This window comes from Brienomyrus brachyistius, chromosome 6, assembly GCF_023856365.1.
Source record: "Brienomyrus brachyistius isolate T26 chromosome 6, BBRACH_0.4, whole genome shotgun sequence".
In the NCBI taxonomy this organism is placed as follows: Eukaryota; Metazoa; Chordata; class Actinopteri; order Osteoglossiformes; family Mormyridae; genus Brienomyrus; species Brienomyrus brachyistius.
In genome coordinates, this window is record NC_064538.1 from 13,676,518 (window position 1) to 13,702,852 (window position 26,335).

At 46.9% G+C, this 26,335-nt stretch overlaps 1 protein-coding gene and 1 long non-coding RNA gene across 2 annotated transcripts in view; one reads left to right on the forward strand and one right to left on the reverse strand.

Annotated features, from left to right (window-relative positions):
* fgd (faciogenital dysplasia) overlaps positions 1 to 26,335 on the reverse strand; it is a 43,928-nt gene that overhangs the window by 9,942 nt on the left and 7,651 nt on the right. The window contains exons 2-8 of the mRNA XM_049017046.1: positions 8,994 to 9,164; positions 7,670 to 7,865; positions 6,418 to 7,027; positions 3,874 to 3,963; positions 2,760 to 2,896; positions 1,965 to 2,121; positions 1,603 to 1,741 (exon numbers count right to left, since the gene is read on the reverse strand). Of these exons, the coding sequence (XP_048873003.1) occupies positions 1,603 to 1,741; positions 1,965 to 2,121; positions 2,760 to 2,896; positions 3,874 to 3,963; positions 6,418 to 7,027; positions 7,670 to 7,865; positions 8,994 to 9,164 (1,500 nt within the window). The remainder of the gene's footprint in view (positions 1 to 1,602; positions 1,742 to 1,964; positions 2,122 to 2,759; positions 2,897 to 3,873; positions 3,964 to 6,417; positions 7,028 to 7,669; positions 7,866 to 8,993; positions 9,165 to 26,335) is intronic.
* LOC125744805 (uncharacterized) lies at positions 4,268 to 4,737 on the forward strand. The gene is made up of 3 exons (XR_007398501.1): positions 4,268 to 4,369; positions 4,408 to 4,521; positions 4,560 to 4,737. It is a non-coding gene; the product is annotated as an uncharacterized LOC125744805 (long non-coding RNA).

Genomic DNA, 26,335 nt, shown 5'->3' on the forward strand with positions numbered 1-26,335 from the left:
ATTGGATGCCACCACCGATAAATTTACCAACAGGTCTTTATGGTATTAGCACGGTGAAATCTAAATAGCACATCAACTGCAAACAGCAACTCCTAGAGAGGAACTGTAATGCCTGCAGAAAGCAGAAGTTTTGGCCTGAGGTGAATATAGAGGAGAAATGGTGGGGGGACTGCAGAGAAGGCCACTTAGCATCTACCATGTACAGGAGATGCCTTAAGGGCTAAGCACCAGTTCACAGTCCCCCCCCCTGCACACCAGACAGTGGCCCCCTCGGAACCTTGGTGAGGCAGTCCTAGAATGGTGAGGATGCCTGAAGATATTTATGAACCCATATACACAGGGCACAGACACACACACACGATTGTATTCATGTGCTTTTGGGGACTGTCCATTCATTTCTATGGAAAAACCCTAATCTCAACAATGACAACCTTAACCCCCACCCAGCCCTAACCTGAACCATATGCAACCAAACAAAATACAAGACTTTTGGCATTTTTAGTTTTTTGATTGCAGTCACAGATTTTTTCTAAAAAGTTTCCCCTTGTGGGGACCTAAAAAAATAGTCATAGCATTTGGACGTGGCATATTCATAATCCCCCCCCCCACACACACACACAATTAGTTACTAGCTACAGACTATATAATCTGCATATATACAAGTCAGCTTACGACAACCACAGCTATTTTTAGAAGAGACACACATAAAATGCAGGCTTCTCTCACGTAATGTGAGCATGACTGCTCTTGCATCATCCTACAGTGGTTGGGGGGTGGATCAGGGCTCTCAGAAATGCAATTATTACTATAACAGAGCGCACACCCGTTCACACAACCTGCCCCCGACAGTAGGGCAAGTTTGATTAATTTTGGAAAAATCCGGCCTCCCATTCCTTTCTGCGAGAGAGATTACACACCAGCTCCCTGAGCTCGATGCATGAAACCACTATATGCGCTGCTAACCGGGGGTATTTTACCAGTCACATGTGTCATCATTTCCACAAATTATTATTGTATTCACACACATGTCATTGCATCAGATCCCTGTAACTAGAGGGTTTGCATAATATTTAGGGTGGGCAGCTTGCAATATTGAAGATTTAATGAAATAATGAAACTGCTATGAATGCAAACATGGCAAAAGTCACCTTAAGTGGCTCCAAATGTTTCCCACATGCCACTAAAGAGAAGCTCACAGGAAGTGAGGGAAAGGAAGGAATTTTTTTAAGTGTGCTGCTGAAGAATTGCTGTTTGCATGTTTGTTACAAAGGTAAATCCAGTCTGTCTCTTTGTGTGCTCTCTATCCAGTCTAAGAAAGGACATTAAAATGCCAATTCAGGGCTTAAAATGCTGTTTTCCCCAAAATGCAGGTGAACAGAATAGCCTTTGAGATTTGTTTTAGTTTTAACTGGGAGAGGGCGAGGCAGAGAGAGAAACATACAAATGGGGTGTTTTGATTTCACACTAGGGCTTTGAGAGGGCAAAAGTACAACAGGATTTACCAAACAAACACTGGCTTTCTACGGGGCCTGTTGCACCGGTTTAATGGCACACATCCGCTTAATCACGCGGAGGGGCCCCTGGGGCCAGCGGCGCACTCACTCTGCGCATCCTTCCTGTCCAGCGCATCTTCGGGAAGCTTCCGCAGGTAGTCCTTGAGCAGCAGCTCATAGCGCGGGATGCGCTGCACGGGCTCCAGCATGTGGTGCTGCAGGGTCAGGTTCCCACACACTTCCTGTTTCTGTGAAGTGGTAAGGACAGTCAGGGGCCCAGCTGGCCACACGCGGCACTCATGACGGAGGCTGGGATCTGCATGGGCGCCTCGGCTTGCTTAATGCGTAACGGCATAGCTTAACACTGGAGATTAAGACTGAGGTCATCTCCCCACTCTCAGACACACACTGATATGACCCAAGATGGCGACATGGCCCGGCCAGTATGTGAAAACAGCTGCAGATCCCCACCTGGATGTTCTGGACTATGCTCTTAAACTGGGATGACCGTTGATTCCAGGTGTTGACCAGGTCCATTGCACGGTCAAAGTTCTTCACGTACTCCCCATACATCTTCATGAAGGGCGCCAGCTTTTGCAGGATGTCACCGATACGTGGATTTGAGTCCCTGTGATGGTTAAATACGGCTTCATAAGTACACATGGATGTACAGATCTGACAAGACATTCTCAGGCTTTCTGAATGGCAGCTTTATTGCCTGTAAGTGATGTCATCTATAATGCATTTAGGTTTTATTTTTATCTTTCCTTTGCTATTTACTCCTGATTCATAATGAAGCGGCAGTGGAGTGCACCTCACTTTGAAAGGGTAATATTGTGATGAAATCAGAACGAACATGTAAATGCGTAAACGGCATTACTAACGGTAAGTGCATTTAAATGAAATGAGAGTACTTTCAAGATCAATACTATCGCTGGATTCACACCGAAACAGAACATCTTAATACTGAGCCCCTAGCTGGCCTGGACCGTCAAGCTCAATTCCAGCTGACATAACGGGATGTGAAGTGTCCTGCAAACAGAATCGTTTGATAAGTTTCAGCGCGAATGAGGACCTCCATAGTATAGTCACAGCTACCCAGAGAGGCCCAGATCCGAACGGGCAGCACATGCTGGCAGTAACTGCGCAGTCAGCAGGCAGGACAGATGATTACTCCCACGTTCTGCCTCTCCCCAGCCCCCCCATCAGCTGACAACTCCTTGTATCCAAAACAATTCGGCCAGGCTGGGCTCACTGTCTTCTCACCATTCGTCAGAGATCCGGGTCTTCAAATCTGGCAAGAGGAACTTGTCGTGGAAGCAGTAGATGGAGGAAATGTTGGAGAAAATTCCGGTGATGACCTCCTGTGGGATTCCGGCTTCTGTTAACTTGGTGCAAAATACCTGCGTCCGAGGAGAGAGAGAAACGACATAAAGACCAGCATCTGGTGGGTCACGAAATCTCAGTCTGAAATCAGGACAGATACATCATTACCCATGAGGACGACTCTGAAGTCCTCTGGAGTGAATGAGGGACTCCTCAATTCAAACACGCTGCCTTAAATAAATGACACTGTAGCACTGATTCCCAGGGCTGTCTCTGTGCTGTCGGGTCAGTATTGTAAAGCTGAGGGTTTCATTTACCCTCAAAAACACACTCATGTTTCTCACAGCCACCATATCCACAAATAGCATTTTTTCTTGCGCAAGTTTGGCCCCGTGCTGAGAGAAACACAACCTTAGCACAAACACTCAAGACAGTCTCGGAAACTATATCAAGAACAACGTGTGGTTTGATAATATGATGCACATGCTTCACAAAAAGCAGACGAGTAACAGAAAGTGTTGTATGTTGTATGCAGGCAAACAGAAGTGTTGTATTACTAACATTACAAAGAGGAAACAACCTACCCATACATATTTCTTGTCATTAAATTGCATATAATATATTAAATTGTAGTCACGCTCTGAATGGAAAGGTGCTTTGCAGACAAGTAAACACAGTCAATGCTATAAATTTCAATTTTGATGTTACGGTTTTAACTGAGAAGTATAAAGGGAAAAAATAGGACATCCCTAAATAACATCCAACCTACTAGATTAGAGTGTGTTTAAAAATCTCTCCAGGGTTGTAATTAATCCTGTTTTTTTTATAAATAAGCATGCATGATAAGTAGGGGGTGGGCGTTTAATTCCAGCTGGTCTTGAGCATTAAGAGACGGTCAATTGCAAACACAGAGTTGGCTATATAGGTCACCCATCCATCATCCCTACCGCTGATACAGTACAGGGTGCCAGCAGGCAGGTGGTGCCAGATCAAACTGTAGACTGTGGTGGTTATTACAAAGAGCACATGAAAGTCTACAGCATAACTCCCATACCTGATCCAGAAGGTGAAGCCTCTTCACATAGGCTTCCTCTGTTTGGAGGAGCTCTCTGGCAATGTTGAGCAGCCTCCTGGACTCGGAGCACTAGGAGGGGAAGATGAGGCAGGCATGGACACCTTACAGGAAGCCAGCAACTGAGGCGCAGCGCTGAATGTCAGCAGTGTTTCATTTATCCAAACGGGCACATCCACAACTCCATCAGCCTATTGTCAAGATATGTTCAAATCTGGGACATTCATGGCATGCGATGCTGATCTGGGCAAACACTTTAGAGGTCACTCGAATGCTATTCCCAGATAACCATCAGTTAACCCTTTTACTGGCACTGTTTATCTGACTATAACGATGGTCACCCACGCACACCTTTATCGGTGTACAAACAACATTCCTCATTTAATGTTTGGTTTCGACAAGAATAATAAAGACAGTTACATCACATACCAAGTAAATGAAATCCTTAATTTTCTTTGTGGTGTCCATAGAGGCACAGGTACAGCTAACGTACAGTCTCTGTCCATAAAGGCACAGGTACAGCTAACGTACAGTCTCTGTCCATAGAGGCACAGGTACAGCTAACGTACAGTCTCTGTCCATAGAGGCACAGGTACAGCTAACGTACAGTCTCTGTCCATAGAGGCACAGGTACAGCTAACATACAGTCTCTGTCCATAAAGGCACAGGTACAGCTAACGTACAGTTTCTGTCCATACAGGCACAGGTACAGCTAACGTACAGTCTCTGTCCATACAGGCACAGACCCACCTAACGCACAGTTTTCGTCCATATAAAAACAGATGAGCTCTGTCTATACAGATGTAGAGCCATTCAGAAAGTCTGCTCTGCCCATACAAGCATAAAGCATTCATTCTATAGCCTCCCTGTAAACAACCATCTCATCGACATTCTCTCTCTTTCTGTGATGTTCTACTGAGATAAACTGAGCTAAACCACATCCTCTACATTGGGGATATTATTAAGATTAAACTGACACAGCCACGACTTCAAAAATAATCCACGTTGCAGGCCTTTCCTTCTCAAGACTTTTGGGGACGGAGATTTATGGCAGGCCAGGTAAGCTAGAGGGAAACAGGGGGGTGAGAGCTTCATTCTCCCCACATGGCAGAGGGGAAGGAGACCACAGTGTTTGGGTGTGGGCACTAGAGTGACTGCTTACTCTCTACACCTCAGAAACAAAACCAGTTACAGCACAGTTAACAAACGCTCCCAAGCCGTACCTGAAAACTCATGACTTCATTTCACTGTGCACAGATACCAAAATGCTGGATTCATTCATAAAGATCACTAGGCACGGTGTGAACATCCTATCAATTAGCTGACATTAAGTGAATGTTTTTTTCATAATTTCCACACGCGTGTTTCATAATGTTCCATGTCACAAAAAGTACGCCATATATACTTTTACACCGAAACAGAATGTTTACCAGATGTATTGACAAGTCCTTTAAGAGTGATTTATAGATGCATAAAGCAGCCCATCATACTTTAGCACTACATTCCACATTGAATAATCCCCTTATGGTTATATGCCGACTTCCAACCCAGTGTTTACGCACCTAAGCGCTGACGCTTGTAACGTCTCTGTACACCATGCCACACCAAGTCAGAGACTCCCCCATTACTCACCATAGCAAGGAGGACTGGGCAATTAATCCAGTTTTAAATTTCAATTATTACTTTGGCTTCCAATGATTATCAAAATAATATAATGGAAATAAATCGATTATCCTGCCACATTTCGTTTCACAATGATGCTCCCATTGTCTTGTGTAATAAAGCAAACGCACCCCTTTCCAACTCCTTTCTATTTGCTTCACAGTTGAATTATATTTAGAGTTCAAGGAATCCACTGTTAAGAAGACAAGATCAATTCATGCATGCGATTTCCAAAGTCAATGACGGTGTGTGTTAAATAACTGCTACCCATATAGTGAGCAAAATGATCATAATTTTTGCCATAATCGAGCAAGCCTGCTTGCAAGCTCATCTACATTAATTGCACAGGTTAATGAAAAAAACACCAAGAAAAATGGTTACATTGCTATGGGTGACAAGGTTTCTGGAGTTCCGGCCAGAAGGGGCCCTTGCGACATTTCCTGAGCTTGCTGACACATGAAGAAGCCTGGTCAGGTGGAGCAAAGTGCACTAGCGAGCCTGGTCACATCACAGGGCTGCTCCTTTATTTAACATTACATACCGGGAAAAAACACGAGTCGACGTATCAAAGAAATTGTGATGTAGAGCTAACGACCGATGAGGTAAAGCTGCTTCTGTGATGCCACAGTATTTTGAGGACTAGCACTGAGTGCTCGGCTTGGGGTTGCCTCTGATACACCCCCCCCCGCCAGCTACCATGCCTCTGAAGCATTCAGCTTGATATGCTACTGGCCGATTTTTACAAGATAACTCCAGTGAAGAAGAACCCAAAGTACACCCCTTCCTGCTGCCAGCTGACAGGCACCCTCCAAGTCCTGGCCCCCTCACACCCCCTCACTGTGCCAGAGAGATGCAGTGACTCACCCTGCGGCCCTTGCTGTGCTGCTCGCTCTTCAGCAGCTCAGCGCCCTCCTGCTCGCCACTGCTGACCTCGTCCATGTCACTATCCTCGTCTTGCGTTGAGTCCCTCTTGTTGTCCAGGGTCACGCAGGTCCTAGCCTCGCTATCCATCTCCGTCTCGGTCTCGGTCACACTGTCGTTCTGCTCCTCCTCATCAATGGCGTCCTCGTTTGTGAAGACTTCACCTTCCACGGCGCACGACGGGCTGTCTATGCCGCTGTCCCTGTTCGGGATTTTCCCGCTGCCGTTTTGCTCCATGGTACCCGAGTCCCGGCTGTCTCCGAGCTCGCATGGGCCCTCAGTCCTGCAGGTGTCATGGTCACCGCTGCCTGTGCCGTCCCCAATTCCCACCACACTCCTTTCATCAATCCGCAAAGTGCTCAAGGCAGAGAGCTCCATGACGTCCCCAGTCCCTCCCGAGATGCTAAGTGCCTGTTGCCCCATTTGGGATGAGTCCTCGTTCCCCTGCCCCATGGACGGCAGCTCTTTGGGATCCCGCGTGGCCTCTGGTGTTTCCTCCATGGCCAGAGTCAGGTGGAGCTGCTCCCTCCGGTGGGCACCAAAGATTGGCACTCTGAACGGGAGGGCGAGAGAGAAAAGCCCACAGATGAGCCAAATGACAACTGCTTATCCTTAACTTACAATCAGTTTGCACAGCAGAGACAGCCTGAATCAGCAGCCAACAACTAAATGAAGACCATAAAGTAGCATGAACAGCCTAGGTGGGATAGCATCAGACAGCAAAACACACAAGGACAGCCGAGACCAGGTGTACATCTGTGGCCTAATAGCATAGAGTAAACTTAAAGCGAGAGCACTGCTGCTCCATACTGCAATAAATACAGCCCAGCGTACACAGGCAGCACCCCTGACCATCATCACCATGCAGCCCTGGGCTCTAACGAGCACCGCAGCTAGCTGACTAAAAACTGTTGCACCCACCATTCCCACAACATGTTCGTGAGAACTGCTAGACAGGCATCGCCGCTGAGTAGAAATCACCACGTCAGCGTGATGCTTTTCTGCTCTACAACATCATGAAAACAGCTTTTCTCCAGTGAACATGAATGCATAATTAATGCATTTATTTGATACATTTATTTAAAGTGGCAATAGCTACCTAACATAAAAACACATTAGTGTCAGACATGCAATAACGAGTAATAACGAATAAGGGATTACAAATTAAACATAATCATGTATGAGACTCTCTCACCCTGAGTTTTCAAACTTCTCGATCAGCAGGCAGACGCTCTTCACGGTCTTCTCGGCGTCTGGCTTCCCCAAGCAGGTGGGTGCCTTGCTGGGCTTCGGTGTGGGAGCAGCAGGCAGAGGTCGTGAGGGCGCAGGGGGAATCCACTTCGGGCTCTTCTCTCTTCCCAGGCCGAGTAGGTGTGAGGGTTTAGGGGGAACTGTGGGAGAGGAGAAAAGACAGGATCAGTCCCTCACGCAGCCCAGGGTGACTGCAGCTCCCGAGGGACGCAAACTGAGAGGGACCCTGAAGAGCGACCATCCATCCTGTGCCAATTCGACAAAAAAAAGAAAAACAAATAAAAGAAAGATAAATTCTGGGCTTTTTGAAAGGAGCAGCCGATCGTGACAGAAAACACATCAGTACAAAGGCAGCGAATACTGCTTCCTCATTCTGTACAGGATGTCACTCACTGTGGTTTTCAGACATGAAAAAAAGAGACAACTCAGAGAGGAGTAGCAAATATATCTCTGTTAGCTGACGGAGGGCAGCCATACGCTGCGCATATGGTCACGTGAAAGCGGCGGCTGAGCGAATGCATGCCTCTCTGTGTCAGCAGGCGTTTTTAAAAGGATCATTAAAAAGCTGACAGAACCACACAGAGGTTTCTTCCCCTCAAAACTTCCTTCCTCCCAGGCAATACTAATCAAAATAGAATAGAGTAAATAACATTTTAATTAATTTACATAAATAAAGAACTGGGTGACATAAGCAGGACTATGGCTGAATAATGTATCAAACAATATTTAGTACTTACATCCAAATATCTTAAAAATTGCAACAATGCATAAACATTGTTTATAAGTACGACAATTGAAAAGAATCTACGGATGACATAAGAGAACATACTGAAACTGTAAGCATCTACAGCAAACATCCTGAGAAACAGGCACTGCAGTAGCTCTTCTAGGAGAGTTAATTTCTTGCCTCTTATCAACAGCACTCAGTTAGACAGATGTCGCTGCATGAAAACATTTTATTGTGCACTATTTATACAGATTGGCACTTTGTTATCCACGAGACAGAAAACCACTTTCAATTTTCACTTGTTCACAAAAATAGCAACTTCCATTTTTTACGACTATAGTTCTCCTTTCCAGAAATTTGACAATATCTGTGTTGATTTTCACAGTTAGATGTTTCATATAATGTAGATCATGTTAGAATAAGCCGATGTGAGAAGTTAAACACGTTAACGCACGCAGTCGCACTCAACACTAAAGCACACAGACGGGACACGTGCCGGCACTCCCCAGGGTGAGGCCCCGGTCGACGTGGGAGGGGTTACCTTGGGGTCTCTGTGAGGCAGGCCGCCGGGGTGCAGCGGCAGCCTGGTGACACTTTCTCCCCGCCGGGTCACTGGGGTACGGCCTGGGGGCAGCGAGGGTTCCTGCTCCTGCCTGACGGAGCTGTGTGTCCGTCGGGCTGCACTTTAACTGCACCGCTGGGGGTGGGATATCTATGGAGTGAACATGTCCTCATGAGAAAGTGATACAGGAGGAGAGTGTGTCTCGCTAACTCGTCAGGCAGCATCTAATACAGGGCTATTCGGGCTGACAGAGATGGGTGCTGAAGGTGCTACATTTTTGGATGATGTTCCTCTCCCACGCACTGCGTTCGGGCTTTTCACCACCTCTGAAGCATCACTGATAACATAAATACAGAGAGCCCTAAAGAGTATTAGACTTGATGCCGGAGGTGATATACAACTCATTCAGCCTCAGATGGATCCTGGAAGAGGAACTGCAATGAATGATCTCTATCACTTTTCCAGGACTTTGGAGGACAGCAAGGGAACACTGGCGATGGGAATCAATAGCCCAGGCAGGCCGGGTGAAGTGAGCTGCACTAATGATTCCCTGAGAGCTTTTCCAGTTACAAGAGCATCCAGTATCCAGTGCAGTCTATTTGGAGACAATGTCACGGCAGTATCCGGCCAGCCCGCAAAAACGATACACTAAAAGGGCGGGAATTAATCATTTTCTGTGAGACACAAGCTTTCCAGGAAGAAATTATTCTCTCTCATTGTGGGTGTCAATTTTCTGAGGGCACGTCTTAGATCTCCGCAAAACATATGAGTCACGTTTGTATAGAGGTGGACTTCCGTCTGCGTGAGAAGATGCAGGAAACACGTCTGTAATTAGTCCAGGTAGCACCTTGTTACAAAACAAAAAAACCTTTAGAAAATTATGAAATATCCATGTAGAATTATGTCAATCAAGCTGCATAATATCAAGAAGGAAGTGAACACATACATTCCAAAAATTCTTCATCTCATTTCTCTAACTGTCAAAAGAAAAGTCAAAATATTGAAAGACAACAAGACAAGCTAAATAGTAGGTTTTCACAAAGGAGGCAGATGTCAGGGCCAACCAATCTACACCATCATGTTCAGAAATGATAGTTTTACTAGAACTAGGTGACCTACATTCCAGTCCTAATGCTTTCAGAATGGGCCACATATTAATTCAATAAACCCAGTTCATTTTGTTCTCAAGTTACAGCTATAACAACATTTTTCAAAAATGATCTAGGTGACCTTTTATAATATTGATTAATGTGACTTTCTTCCACAAACTAGGTGAGAATGTATTGTAATAATATCTGGCTTTCAAAGATACCAAAAGTTTAGCAGTTACAAACGCAGAAGGGAAACTGAACCCGTCCAACAAATTATTCAGTCTAGTTTTGATAAAGTTTCGGAAATGATCATTATATTTATAGTACAATATGAAGAATAACAATGTGAGAAGGTAATATTAACACCACAGTTTACTCCATCTATGTTCAATGAATCATACCAAACTTCAGGTACAACATTCAGAAAGATTTTTACCGGACTCCTGTAGCGATGATGAACACTTGAACGGCTATATCAACTGTCAGATGCACAGACTCTTTGCCTAGCTAATAAACACATTGCCGGGATTCCCTAAGAATGAGGCGCTTTCTCTTGGCATCTCTGACGCAGATGATGAGTCATTGCATGCATCAATTTACCTGGGTAGGTAAGATGTTTGAATGCTATGGAAACCAAACAGAAAGTGGCTCTGACTGAAAAACCAATAAGCCCTTACAAAAGTGTTAAACAACAAATCACTACAACGTTTTATAAGTTCAGTGGTAGCCCTATTATGCCATTAGATATCACATACTGACGAGGTTCCTTCAACACCATCCATGGATGACGCCAGAAGATACCCTGAGTTAAGGTTCCCTTGTTACATTTAAAAGTGATATGAAGAGCAGCCTTACCATCCTCATCTCGATTCTCAGAGTGAACTTTTCTTTCCCTTTCAGCTCTTCCATGGCACTTGAATGACAAGGACACTCTCCACGTCTGCTCCCTCCACCCAGATCCTGCTTTTGTGCAGAGCTGTAAAGGCTCTGGTCCTGTTCTGAGACAAACAGGACCTGCCAAACCTGCTTTCACACCTGCGACGGACACACACTGCAGCTGGTGACAGTTTGTGCAGACAAACACGTGTGGCACAAAGCTCAGCCTCCTGGCTGAGTGGCGCTATGTTCTTCACGCCGGCTACTGGGGGCTGACACGAGTGTCCACCAGAAGATTCCCTTTGTTAGGGGCTCCCGTGAAACTATAACTGATCAAACGAAATCCCTACTTTGTTCCACATTGCTTTCCCGTCAACTCAGGGCAGCCTTGTATTTAACCTCTGAACTAACCGCACTAAAGGATCTCTTTGAGAGCAAGAGCACAATCAGCAAAACATCAACACCAACCACCTGGTCCAACATGTCAACATCATTGAACTGTGACAACCGGTAGTTTTCAAGCACATGACACTTATGACGACACTTTCTGCACTTATGATGTTGCTCTGTCTTTGTCCTGCTCTGTGTTGCACCATGGTCCTGGAGGAACGTTATCTCATTTCTCTATATACTGTGTGTATGGTTGAAATGACAATAAAACCTACTTGACTTGACAATATGCACACGTCTTTGCTGTAGATGATTTCATGCTCGTACTGCTTTGGCAGTGGTGCAGAAGTGATAGCTTCTGTTCATACGCTAATTGGTCATGTTCCCTTTGCCATCCATGCTGCTATAAACAGCTTGGCACCGGCTGACCTGCCCCATGGACAACAGACCACGCATCAGTGAGGTGCTCTTTAGATCGGTGGGATAAACCTCGAGATCGGATCCCCTCCTTGGGGGATAAAGCAGGTGCATTAGACATGTGACACGTGATGCCTTACAGCTGTGCCCTTTCATGGATTATTTCCATGGCGATGCCAGAAGACGACTCACTACCACTGACAGGAAAACAAAGAAGCCTCTTCCAGTGGGCTGTGCATCGGCGTGTTCGCTACCAGATTCTATCTAGAGGAAGCCATTTCCATCCTCACACTCAAATCCATTGAAAGAGCTTTTGGTCACACCCCATGTGATCCTCAGGACAATAAAAGCAAGCCAAACTTTTCCTACATCACCTACAGCAGAAGAGACCTCAGTGACCTTATGAAATGCATGGGGGGTGGGTTCTGCCTGGACTGGGGCACAGTGATGCACACCCCCGTGTCTGGCCCTTAATGTCTGCTCTTTGTGGGTTCCTTTTGTGAGGAGCTGCCAATCAGCGGCATCCCTTGGGCAGCTCCTTGAACGCAGGCCCTTTGTCCCAGTGCAGGCTGTGAGATCAATTATTCCTGCGGTTCTACTGCTTTACAGTGAGTTGCTCGCCTTCGCCGGCCGTCTCTGCAAAGGTCACGCTTCACAGAGCACAGCCGCTTTTCTTTGAGTGCTGTATTCCTCGAAGCCTTTCTGTGCCCTACAGACGATTAGTCATACTTGCTAATTAAAGGAAAACAGGTCTGCACATGATATGCGATAAACTTGTGAATGGAAAAAACAAATATAAACAAATAACTACTTTTCACTGCAGGGTCCCTAAGGATTGAAAGTCTACACCAGGAAGTACAAGGCACAAGGTAGGGGACTCTCAGCATGGCAGGCCAGTCTGTCTCATGGCACACACACACATATCACTCCCCAAAGGGCACAATGAGCAATTTACAGATAAAAATTCAGTCAGGTGTTTGGTTTCAGACTAGAGGAGGACATTGTAGTAACAGGAGGACTTCTATGCTAACAAAGGGAAAACGTGCAAACTGCACACACAGCGGGCTGCAAATTACTACACATTCATGCTTAATGTGCTATAAGGAAAAGCTATTCCTCTGGCAGTACAGGTTTTATGACCAGAGTTGAATGTTCGTCCCATTTCCACCAGAGCCGAAGCTGGTGTCAGGATAAAAAGTCAGAATTCTGAGATAAATGAATTTTTTTTTCTTCTCCGGGTGGCGGAAACGGGCTTCCATATATAAAAGCTTAAGATCCAAAAAAATGGAATTCATATGCACCTATACTTTACTCTCACTTCCGCCTACATAGTATTTCCATTCTGATCTTTTATGAAAGCAATGGACACGCAGGCAGGTTCACAAAAGGCACCTAGTGAGAACCAGACCAGCACCAGCACTAGCTCTGTGTTGGTGGAAACGAGGTATTTCATTCAGCCTAAAGATGAAGGCAGCATGAAACAGTCAGGAGCTACCTACTGCGAAAGACAATCACAGAGTGGTTCAACAGATCACATGATCATCTTTATGGTTTAGCGCATCCTAACTGAGCTAGGACAGAAACCGGGGTACCACAAGGGAGGCCGACTTTTTTAAAGCTGTGTTAGAATAGGTCTATATATATATAATTACCAGAAGGCAACAGGATAACTGTGATTTATTCACACAACAGCAATAAAAATCATTAGTGATCAGCCACTGAATAATTACACCAGCCAGCTGAATCCTCTAAAATCAAATGTCAGCTGTTGTTGGATACTGGTCAAGGAACATGGTGGCATAGTCAAAGCAAGGCACTAAACGCGACCTCTAAAAGCAACAAGAAGGGAGGCCGTTTTACAGGTGGGAGTGACAGACACAGCCAGGAAGCAGGAGATAGCAGCTGAAATAACAATGCCAGAGGAGAATGGCCCTTTATCTGCTGAGCCACGAGACTCCCAGCTCAAGGCCAGTCCTGATCCTTTATTCATCAGAAACTGGGATGGTCTGGCCTTGACTGGACTTTAGGCAGAATTATGTGAGGATATACTAGACACCATTTGGAGTTTAACGCCCCCCACATAAGAAATTTTTTTTTCACATTAGTGTTTTTACCTTTCATGCCACTTACCAAGTTTGAGACACACTGTGAAATAGAGAGAGTTGGAGCGTTTCTGTGCAAGGAGGAGGCTAAATTTTACCAGCCTACCATTTACTGTGATTCATCATGGGGCAATTGACTAGGTTCAGCAGGGTTAAGGATCAGGTTTGATCCCAGTGAATCCAGATTTCTTAAATTAGCCTGTTGTTTTTAATTTAAATGCTTTTATGACTCAATTAATTTAAAAATTAGCCGCCAACACACTTCCGGACATAATTGTACTTGTGACCTTGATCTAATTAATCTTCCTGCTTGTGCTCCATGCCTCCAGTGTGTAGGAGGAAGCCTGCACGTGATTAATTACACACACACCTTGGGAGCACATTAACTTCACAGGCTATTAAAGACGCAATCAGAACTGGATGAATCACTGCCAGGAGGATCTCAGCGGCTGGCGGACTGCCGCACACCAGTGCATTCTCAGGGTGTGTACCCATGGTCTTTCATGCGATCTGACCAGATCCGGAATGTGTTGAGAGTGGAAGGACTGCTCGCCAGTTTACTTCAGGTTCCAATCTGTCACGCAAAAGGAGCATGTGAATAAAGACATTGCTACAAAGTCACAGAAAAAAAAGTATGAACCTCAGAAGCAGTAGCTTCTAATTAAGATTCAGTGAGATAAGTAGTGTGTGTGTGTGTGTATTAGATTTATATTACTTTGTGGGGTCCCCACAAAGATCTGCGAATGCAATCAAAAAAGTAAAAATGCCAAAAGTCTCGTATTTAGTTTGCTTACTTATGGTTAAGGTTAGGGCTATGTAGGGGTTAAGGTCGTCATATTGGGATTAGAGTTTTCCCCATAGAAATGACTGGAGAGTCCCCACAAAGATAGAATTACAAACCTATGTCTGTGTGTGTGCCTGTGTGTGTGGGTTTGTTTCTGTGTGACCACAGCAAACACTGCAGAACAAAGACAGACTTGATGGAATCCTTCCTGGATGAGAGAAGGGGTGGAGATAAAAGGGCAGCACCACTGAGGAAATACCCCAGGGGGGACTTTTACCCCCTATGGGCAGAACACTTAACATCTGTCTCACACTGACTGCAAGGTGCAAGGCTGTCAGTTGGTTAATCCTTGCTGCTCTGCCACGCATCTTAGATAAGGTGTTTATTAGGTTTGAGTGGCCGGCGACCAGCAAGAGGACAGCAGGCTGAACGTCGAATGGAGCCGGTTAAAAATAGGCTGGTGTTCTTTCATATTCCTCACCATGTGAGGGACGGGGGGAGGGGGGCAACGTCACAAGACCGTGCATAAGCAAGAGCCCCGCGGTGAGTCAGATTGGCATCACAGGGCAGGGGCGCTAATTTGACACTCGAGAGCACGGCTCTCTATGGTGCCTAGACTCTCAAATAGTAAGCCCTGCTCCAGCCTCGGTCCTGATGCTGCCATGGCCCCCCCAGCCCCCCCATCTCTGTCTCTGCCACTACAGGCATGCCCCACCTGCTGCTGAGGGCTTAATTACGCAACAGCTTAACACCTCAGTCCAGCCCCACTCATAATAGCTGGATGTCCCCAGATCCTCAGCAGATAACAGGGCTTTTGTGGCAGGTTTTAATAAGCAGCAGGCCTGGCTGACTGGATACAGGATGCGTTGAGAGTGGAAGAACTGCTCACTGGATTATGTTCTAGTCTGGGTAGGGGCAGCACCCATCACTGCATTCAGGTATAAAATAACAAACTCAGGCACTAATCGCTCGTGACAGGTAGGTGTGTAATTACACTCAGCTGCACTTGTAGAGAGCACTACTGCAAAGGGATCGATGCGAGCTGCGGGTATCACTTATCAATTCCACTCATTCACACAGGCTCCAGATGTGATGGGGCTGATGTGGGGAACAGCTCCATTATGACAGACACCTGCATCCGGAGGTCCTCTGGAAAGCACAGCGGCTGGATTAAATCCGGCCAGAGGCATGTTGGGCGTGGTGCCCCAAACAGATGCACAAGGGGCTTCCTGTGCCAAATGATGCCAAAATATCAACCAAAGATGTGGAGCAGACAGGATGTGCAGGACCATTCACTGTCAAGCCATCTGAAGGGCCCTTCCAGGTCTCCTGCTGCTCCTCTCTCGCATACAGACATCCTGGTGGCGCTTTTTTCACCTGGCTTGCCCACCCCCCTTTTCACTTTTCGCTCGCTGCTTTTACACGTTTTCACACCGGCACTCAAGCGTGGTTTCTGAAAGCTTACAGATATGAGGTGGGTGCAGCAAAAGACCGTCATTTATGACTGTAGTATGATTGGAGCTCTTGGCTGTCTGCCACACATAATGACTGGCTCTCAGGCAACAGGAGCACCAAGCATCTTAAGTAAGACACCCCTGTGTTACCACAGTATAAATATCACCTGCACAGATCACCTGCGATATGCTCTACCAGGAAACACTGTGATGTTTTTTAGAAGAATTATTGAGACGGGACCCAAACCAAGTGTTTTATAAGGAAATACAGAGAAATAGAACACTAGCCTCCCACCCCACCCCAGGGTGCTCAAAAGACATGACAGGTTCACAGCCTCTGATCAGGACAGCCACCCAGCTACTCAGGGCCAAGGTACTGAAAGTAGATCAGTGCTGTGATAATGGGATTGACTGAGCTGACACGAAGCGTGTTGACAGCATCCGGGAAATGACTACAAGACGGATCTAAAGTACAGGAGATGATCCAGATGACTTGGCAGTAATCTCTCACTTACTGTTCTCCTCGTGCTTGGTGTCCATGTGCTCCCCACCTCCCCTCTCCGGTGACGAGCCCGAGCGGGCCGGCAGTTAGGCAGATGGCAGCATCGGGCCCTTGGCCTCTCCGGCAGAACGGAACAGGGGTGATGTGGGGCAGCTGTCCCCCATCCCCTGGCCCAGTGCACAGGATGGGATGGGGCAGGACGGGAGGCGGCATGAAATGGGGCGCGTCGGAGCCGGTGACAACAGCATTATGGCACCTCGGGGAGCATGCGGCGGGCAGGGCGGCCAAGCCACGTCTCCCTTCAGGCGTTGCCCCAAGCGACCCGGAATACATGGCCAGGGCTTTTCTGCAGGACCGTTGCATCACCAGAAACTGGTGGGGGACTGAGAAGAATACGACCATTTAACCCGAGCGTAAGAAAGAGAAGATCGCCGTATTATTATTAAACGAAAGTACGCCAGCTTGTGTCTCCGGAGTCTGGGCCGTGAAGTTAAGGGCACCATTCACAAAGGGAGCTGCCCTAACATCCCACACGACCCCCACACGGCATCTGGGAGGTGGCACGCCGGAGGCGGCCGCCTGTGGGACGCGCGGCATTTATTAACCCCCATCAAATCCAACTTGCAGTACATGGTACAAGATTATGGAATCAGCAGAGGGACGTGTCAGCAGCGGCGTCACGGCAACAGTTAGTCCTTGGTAACCATGGTTACAGTCCCTGACTGAACTTGCCCCCCCCCTCCCCAATATATACAATGCAATTACGGAGAGGAGTGGGGAGTTTAGAAGGTCTAAGCTGCAGGCAAAATCTCCAGTCATCAGGCTACAGAAGCTGGCCTCTCCCAGAGGTCACATTATATTCAGAAAGTGCAGTACTGAGTATTATATGACAGAATTACAGAGATATTGTCAAAGGGACAGCTTTAACAGCAATACTGCAGATACAGCATTACCTGAAAGTGAAAGGACACTGTCAGCCCTGTTATATCGTCTCACATCGTCATCACTGTTTTCATAGTCAGGAGCTACGATTTACCAATTAAATTGAAACCAAGAAATCCTATGACTATAGATCCCTTTAAACAAAGCTATACATTTAACTGAAAAGATGTATTTTAACTGCCAAAACATCGATAAACTGAAGGCATTTCAATCTGAACTGGAACAGAAACGTGGTGAAATAGAAAACCAACCCCACCCCCCTCGCTGGCGTGCTAGTTACACAGTCTCCCTATGCTCCTTCTGGATAATGACACAGGCCACACTTTAGATTTGCGATCTATTTTCAAAGGCATTTGCAAAAGCTTTTATCACCTGTCATCTGCCGGGTGATCTCAACTCAACAGTGAGGGGCATGTGAGGGTAAAGAAAGACTAGTAAAAACATCATACACTCTAAAACCAATAATCAAGAGCCTACTGAAGACCCGATTAAAAGCTTCTGACCAGTGAACTGCACATCTCTGTACTAGTGAGATACACTTTACTCACATGCCTGTGCTCTGTCCTTGCAATTAGTGACTGAGGTGTCAGCATGGATTTCCACGTTACTCCATTCTGTAGACCCAAATATCAACCAAAATTTCAACCAAGGGTACCTTGCTATTTCAGACAATGTCAGGTCCAGACGCAGGGCAGCGGCGCAGGGTGAAGGAAACTCCCCGAATGAAGGTGGTGGAATTCCAGACTGTGAGACACATTGCAGACACCAGGGCCTGAGGGACTTTTGCGGGGAGACCTGTGTAGACACACGGCGCTAACCCACACCGGCCACCCCCTTTCCACGAGGTTATTACGGTTTCTTTCCCCCTCAATATCATGTTTCGGTGCCTGCAGTCCTCCAAGCAGCCAGGAGGAAACGATGCATGAATATCAGTACTGGAGGGTCACAAGGTGTGTCTCTGGAGGTTAGTAAAATAAATCATATACCCTCATTTATTGAGAGCCTCAGTCCACGTAATAGCATCAGCACTAAATGTGCAGAATAAAGAATTATCCATCAGAGGTCACCGCGCAAGTCTGCATGTGACGTCACCTGTGCGCTCAGCACTCCCTTGAGACTTGGAGACATTTATCCTCCAGATAAAAATATAACTCAACCACTGTTGTGACGCACAGGCGGTCTTTATGAGGACTCCCAAAATGCCGGCGACCCCGGCTCACGCCATTGCCCTGCTGACAGCCAGACACGACCCACGAGCTTTAACAGCACACAGCCCTCACCCCCAGACTGAGGATGTTCCGGAATAAGCGGGGCCTAAACTCCACAATGGCAAGTAAGAGCTGTGGCTGGCTGGGGATGGGCCACAATGGTGGTTAACATGACAATGGGCCTCCAGCCAGCCCTCTGCTGCGGGTGCACTACTCTAAACCCACAGGAACACGCCAGGCCCAGTTAGTGGTTTGCACTTGGAGGACTTTCCACCAGTTCCTCCCCCAACGTGGCCGCTGCAAATTCACACTGATGAACACTACCAGAGCAGATCAAAAAATGAAATGTTGGAGGAATGCTGTTTAATTGTTATCATCCAACAAACAAACATAAATATTAGCCAACCGACAAAGTTAATCTTTAACAAGGTTAACTACTAGTCCTGATGTCTTAGCTGTTACAGTCATTTTAATGGAGCCTTGTTAAAAGCCGACGGGGTCACGCAAGGTGACCTCCGTGACTGCAGATCCTCACTGGCACAGACCACCAGTGTCACACAAAACCTCATTAAAGGACAGAAAGACTCAGCCGTATTACTTTTGTGAATGTGAAGCAGCAGGCTTCAAACGTATGAAGTGTGCATGGTATCCTAGCCTTTGAGTTGGTGAAGGGAAAGTCGGCCGGTGAGCATGACTGGCCCCAAACCTCAGGAATCCGCAGCCCTTAGAAAGTGGAGCTTCAATACTCCACCCCCACCCCCACCCCCACCCCCCCCCCAGAGTAACAGAATACCTTTAAAGCCACCTATGAATTGTAAAAGTGAAAACAAAAATTCAGTGTCAAATGCAGCAAGAAGGCAATCGATTAACTGAAATTCTATGGAATATAAATACAATTTTGAAACTTTCAGCCTGCTTTTTTCATGCAAATCACCCATTGTACTTCTTGAAATGCAAACTATTTGTGATACAAATTTCATGCATCTCTGGAATCAAATCAAATCATAGACTGACAGTGCTGGCGGGCAGGGAAACCCGAGGTCTGCCCGGGCAGACACCGCCACGTGATCCCCTTCCTGGAGCACACTCCACCCAGGCTTGATTGATCTGAGGTGAGGAGGTCAGTTATTAGTCCGGCGGCTCATGAATGCAAAGAGCGACACTTCTGCAGCTGGGCCAGGTCGCCATGGAAACACTACAACTCACTGGGTACTGAGACCCACACGGTGGCAGGGGGGTGGATAATAACTTGTGGAAATAAACCTAAAATAACAAACAGCAGCACTATCCTGCATCTGCAAAGTGGCCATTCGTCGTGCTCCCGCTGTGACGAAAATGGAACATTTCCATGCTGGTCACCATCATTCACCATCTCCATGGATTCCAGCTGCTTGGCTCTGAATGGAGCCACATTTAAAAATGTTAAAGCCACAAAACTAGCAGCCCATAAAGGCATAAATTCATCAACATCTCCATTCACATCCTGGTTTGGCTTTCGGAAGCAACATTTAGAATGATACTGTTTATAGGGATTCAGCATTTTGTGTTAACTCTGAAAATTCACACACACACACACAACGGGACAGTAACACTGTTTGTAGAAGCAGCTGGCATCTCGATCGATCAGTGCTACTCTAAAACGCAAGAGGAAACAGTGCAGGAGAAATTTTTGTTTTCATAAACAATAACTAATCTCCATAATTAAAAACCACACCACCGGGAAAAGCAAATCCATAACAAGCCCCCATGTAGCCCAACACAAGGACCTCCTTCAGCCCGCACGTTGTAACAGCAAAGGTCACCCCAGAGGTAAAAGATAACCCGTTGCACGCGCATGCCCCGGGGCCACCTGGGCAGCCTTCGGACCTCATGGTTCTCACCCTCCCCAGGCGGTTCATTCTCCCTCAAGCCCGACACCCAAGCCTGATGGAAGGTCCGCTTCGGTCAGTAGGCAGAGCCAGCATGGAAGCTCCGGCAGACACTCACTGGGTCACGCTGCTTGTGTCCCCCCAGGCGTCGCTGCCTCCTCCTCCTCCCCCCCAAGGGCGAGTGCCCTGTTCAAATCCAAACGTACTCCTCTGCTGTCCACCCTCCCGGCCTTCATTCAGCTTCAGAGGCATCCGCAGCGCCTCCCTCACAATGCCAGAGAGCCGTGCCGTGAATGAGGTAGAAGTAGTTTTCAGGCAGCATAATGCCTCGCCATGGTCGTCAAGGAAACAAATGACGACGGGGGAGAGAGTGAAGAGAGAGAGGGAGGGAGGGACAGAGAGAGAGAGGGAGGGAGGGTGTGTGTGTGTGTGTGTGTGTGTAAGGGGTGGGGGAACGTGAGACAGAGATTGCAAGTTCTCCAACATTCCCTGGCCAAAAGACTTTCCTGTAAAAAGGTTGTAAGCTTTATTTCATTCTCATTGTTCACAAAAAAATGATGGGTGCCACTTCACCCAGATGGCAGAGTGACAGGTGGGCTAGGATGGGGACTAGCTGCCTGTGCACCCCTGCATATGCACATATTATTATGCACCCCCCCCCCCCCACCATCCCCTTTGATTCACGAAGGGATGAGGAAAGACCCGGGAACAGAGCCTGGAGACAGGAGCCGGCCGGTCGGCATGGGAGCGAGTAACCGAGCCCCTCAAGCTGAAAGCAACATGACACAGATAAAAATAAAAAATGGAGAGGGAATACCTGACCTTCTGTCTAGATAAGATGTGAAGGGGGCATGTGTGGGTGGGGACATTCATTTCTGCATATATAAAACATTTTAAAAATGAAAAATTTCCACACTAAAAAAAGAGATCCTTCCTTTCCCACATATTAATTTCAGACAGAAGCAGACATGCATTTGCGTTTCGCTTTCCCATTTATCATAAAAAAAAAAAAAAAAAACTGTCCAGTCATTTTTTAAAAGCTAGATCAAGGGTGAAATTCAGACTGCAGAAAGTATCCCATCCACAGTAGCCTGGTAAAGAAATATTAACAAGGACAACAAGTGGTTTTGCTTTGGCTAGTGAGCTGGAGATTTGCGGGAAAAACTGAGGGCAACAAGTGCCAGCTGACATTAAAGAGGACGAATCCTTGACCAATTTAGGGGCACCTGAAGCATGAGCTGCTAAATCACTGCATAGCCACATTACTCTGGGACAGACTCACACACAGGATGCTCCTCCCCGTAATTGTTGTGTTCATGGGTGAGAGACGTCGTCAGCTCCTCCCCCCACTAACACAGCCACCCACAATTGCACCCCCCATCATGAAAAAGCCCCACATCTCAGCCCATTCAGGGCGTGCTACAACAACAGATCATCAGCAGCTCCTTCATCACATTATCTGCTGAAGCGGCACCAGCCTCCCTACCCTCCCTTTATTGTAAACCCCCCCCCCCCCCCCACCAGATTAACAGGAGCTCCTACCCAGCGACCTGAGATGGCTGCATCTGCCACCGAGCTGCCTTCAGCCAATGAGGCAGTAAACAGCTCCAGCACAGAGAAACCGAACAAGCGCATTGACATGATATCAGCTCATAAGCGTTTACTGGATGCTTTTATCTGGTTCCTTTCACACAGCATTTATACTCTTGAGTATTCGCAGGAGCAATCCTGGCACTGTCACTCCCACCTGCAACCAGTGACATTTGTGAAGCTTAATAGGTACTCCATGTTACTGGCAGCGCTTGAAAACACACACAGACAGACATTAGTGATTACTCGTTGTGTGTTTTGGGGGGGGGGGGGGGGGGGGGGGGGGCACAGAGTAGACAACATAATTGACTGTAGGGTTATTTGGGGTAAGTGGACCGGAAGAAATTAAATCTATTTATCAGAATGCAGTCTCCAATATTTGCACCCATTAGGACCACCCTCCCAGGCTGACATTTCCAGCATCACTCCCTCCCCATCTTTAACTCTCCAGCTTCCGCGGCTTATTTATAGTCGTGTCTATTTTATGGGTGCCAAGAACAATCCACGGAAATGCACACGTGGGGTGCTCCCCAAGCAGCACGGCACTCTCGGTTTCTGGATCATGGAAGTGCCAACAGAGAGCTGCGGCCGCGGGTCTCAATGTGGCTCTCGGGAGCAGCGGATGGCGAAAGGCTCACTCGCTCGCGTAGACACATCCGTACCCTCCAACATACCTTGCTGTGCGCCCTGCAGCACTGTAAATGAGGCACATTTAGTGATTGGTGCCATTATATAGATGCAAGAGTCATGCGAACGTGAAGTCGGAAGTACACATCAACCTGAGAGTCAGACATCATTTCCACATTTTGTATATGATACTTGTGGTCATACAAGGTGGCTTTGATCATGACTAACCTCTTCACAAAGGGCTCTAAATAAACAAATGGGTGGAGGGGTTTGGCAATAATACTGAAGTGATAATGCAGAGGAGTGCCACACATGTTCACCCTGGCACTACACTAGTGTGTAGACCAGTCCCCAACACCGAAACACACTTAATTGTGCACACAGGCACTCACAGACACTCACACCTTCTACCACTACAGGATTTACCCTAAATTACCTAAAATGAAACAATGATGGTCCTCCTCCAGGTGGGTGTTCCATGATGCAGGATCTCTCAGTAAGCTGGGTTAATTTAAGATGGAGTGCCCTTTAACCCATCATCGTGTGAATTCATAGCGCATCTTTATAAACGAGGCGTCCTGGTGGTAAAATACTCAGTCTCCACTAATCCGCTAAAATCTTAGCGATTCTCGCATAAAAATGATGACGATGTGCGCCTAGTGCTGCCGTTACAGAAGGAAAGCCAGGGAACGGCTTTCCAGAGAACGTTAATATTTTATTCATGTACTGTGCTCATGTCATCGCTAACCACCCATTTGTGTATGTATTTCCATTAAATAATAAACACCGTTAACTCACTCAAACATTCTGTATCATTCAAATTGATGGACGGAAAATGAGTAAACGATTAAGATAGGAGTTTGAGGGGAAACAAACACATTCTTACGCCCGTGCGAAGGTATACCATAGCGAATTCTGACTAACATTTTCATTACCACATATGGTTCCTGTCCCCGCGTCTTTCAGTTTCTGGTACCCTTCCTCTTCTAAACTTACCTTGAACATCTTGCCGGTAAGTTTCATTGTACTGCACAGAACTAACACCGTACTGTCTTCGAAGCTGGGTACATTTCTCGTTTAATTAGTAACAATATCAGGGAAAAACACAACGAACTCGTCTTTGAGACAGTCACGGCACCAGTATGTATCATTTAATCCCGGTTTTAGTTTACGTTCTGTTCGCCATTGCTTGTTGGATCTACCCGCACATACTGAGGATTATTTTGCAAACTATGACTTAGAGAAAAAGGGAAAATATTTTAGCCGTGGGTATTAGAGGGGGCTGCTGACGGCGGTCCGCGATAAGAAACAGCGCGTGTGTCAGCGCTGCAGCGTGTGCCCGATAAACTCGCGGCCGACCTCACGGCGACAGCTCGGCTGCCAGAGCCGCATCTAGAAGATGAGCTCACTGAGCTCAAAATCACATCCTAAGAAAAGTGTCTTAAGGGTTATTTCAGGACACACGTTTGACGGACGTGCTAAGCACCCCTAAAATGGTTACTCAGCCGCAGCGATTTAGGCCAAATATTCACATCGCAAATGGGTACAATTTTAAGCCATTATGATTACAGGTGCCAGAAAACCCTGAAAATATAATCTCCATTTATGGACACATGGAGCCAAATCTGAGTGAGGTGGGGTAAATTCAGCATTTCCAGCAATCTGTAATATGCAAATGATCACAGTGCGAGTTTCGATGTGCTCAATTAGGGAAATAATTACTTCCCCGTTTCAGTGTTCCCAGCAGCTAGCTGAGAGCAGGGCTGGCCTGTCCTGATGCACAGGGCTGACATTTATGTTTCCATCACCTGACGTGGGCTGTAGACCTGCACGGTCCCCCTTGTGGGTGTCCCTCTGGTCCTCCAGGGCTCAAAAACATTCCCCTGGTGATTTTGTGTTGCTCATAATGAGTGATGTGCATGTGCGTTTGTGCACGGATGTTCACACGTTAGGATGGATTTACACTCGGTCTGCTGCTGAACAGAGGACACAGAGCGTTGCATAATTAGCCGACAGGTCAGCCTGACCCAGGAGTGGCCTCTTGTGAGTCAGACGCTCCATTGCACTCTGCCTTCTCAGCCCCAGTCCAGCAGCATTGAGGGAGTGACAAACTCGTGCTGAGAGTGAGAGTGAGACCCCAGCTCCCACTTGAAGCCCTCCCATCTAGTTCCACAGCCTAGGCATTTTGATTCAGAGAAAAGATTGGGGGGGGCTTTTCGGCACAGACGTTCACAAAAGGGCTGTCGGCAGCACGGAAGTGAGGCGAAGCTTGGCAAGCAGCACCAGCACAGCCGATCCAGCAGAGGGCACCGATGTGTCCCATCAGGCAGTCATGGACTTGTTATTGGAGCAGATCAATGCTTTTTTCTGTGCCTGAATTGAGGCTTGACCAATAAAGTTTGCATAATTGGACTGACAATTATTGACCTGTTATAATCCAGACTGCTGAAATCCACAGCCGTATGGAAGGTTCCCCTCCACAGCACACATCTATTTATCAAACAAGCAAGCCATTTCCATTATCAGTTCCTCTGAGGAAAACCACGGCTGTATATCAGACACGATAAAGAAGCTCAATGACATCACTCCCATTGCGCCAAAGACCGCATTACCATGACATTCACGATGGGTTAACTAAACACCAAACGGCACAGAGCTGAGGCATCCAACCATGCATTGGTCTCCCTTCACACCGACACGCACCGTATCCAGGCAATAATGAAAATAAAATAAAAAGTAGGGCTCTGTTAGCTCTCTGCTCATGCAAGCAGAAACCACAGAGAAACAAAACAGACACAGTCAATTGATGACTTCCAATCCTGAATATCCATGGTTGCCCAGATGGCCTGTAATTACTCAGCTCAAGAGGGATTATAACAGGGGAAGAAAACGGTAGGACAGAGATAGAGGGCGGTACAGAGAGCCAAGCAGATGGAAGGAGAGTTGGAAAGAGACGGAGAGAGGAGGGAGGACATGATGGGTGCAGGCTGGAGGAGAGGGGGAGGAGGACGGGCGTCCATGTCGGTGTTTGCCTGCCTGGCAGCCGGCGGTGTGCGTGTGTGTGTGGGGCCCTAAGCAACGCATACCTGACAAGAGCAAGGAAAAGCAGCCGAAATCCACGGCTTCCCCAGGTGATCGGCGGCTCACTGTTAAACAGCTTCACACCTTCCCTCGGAGCTCCACTGCCCCCACTGAACAGCACAAGCAGGTTTTTATCTCTGACAGCTCATGGGTCGTACTGGACTTGATTAATTGCATCTTTTCTGTTATGCATGAAACACAGACAACTATAACCCTCTTATTTTGGGCATAATATGAGAAGACCCTGTGCAAAAGAAAACATACAAGCGTAAGAGCAGTTGTCATGGAACTAAAGGCACCTCATCTTATTAATAATAATAATAATAATAATAATAAGTTTCTTGTCCAGGTTCATGCTCTTACATCATGTTTATATCTGATGACATAAT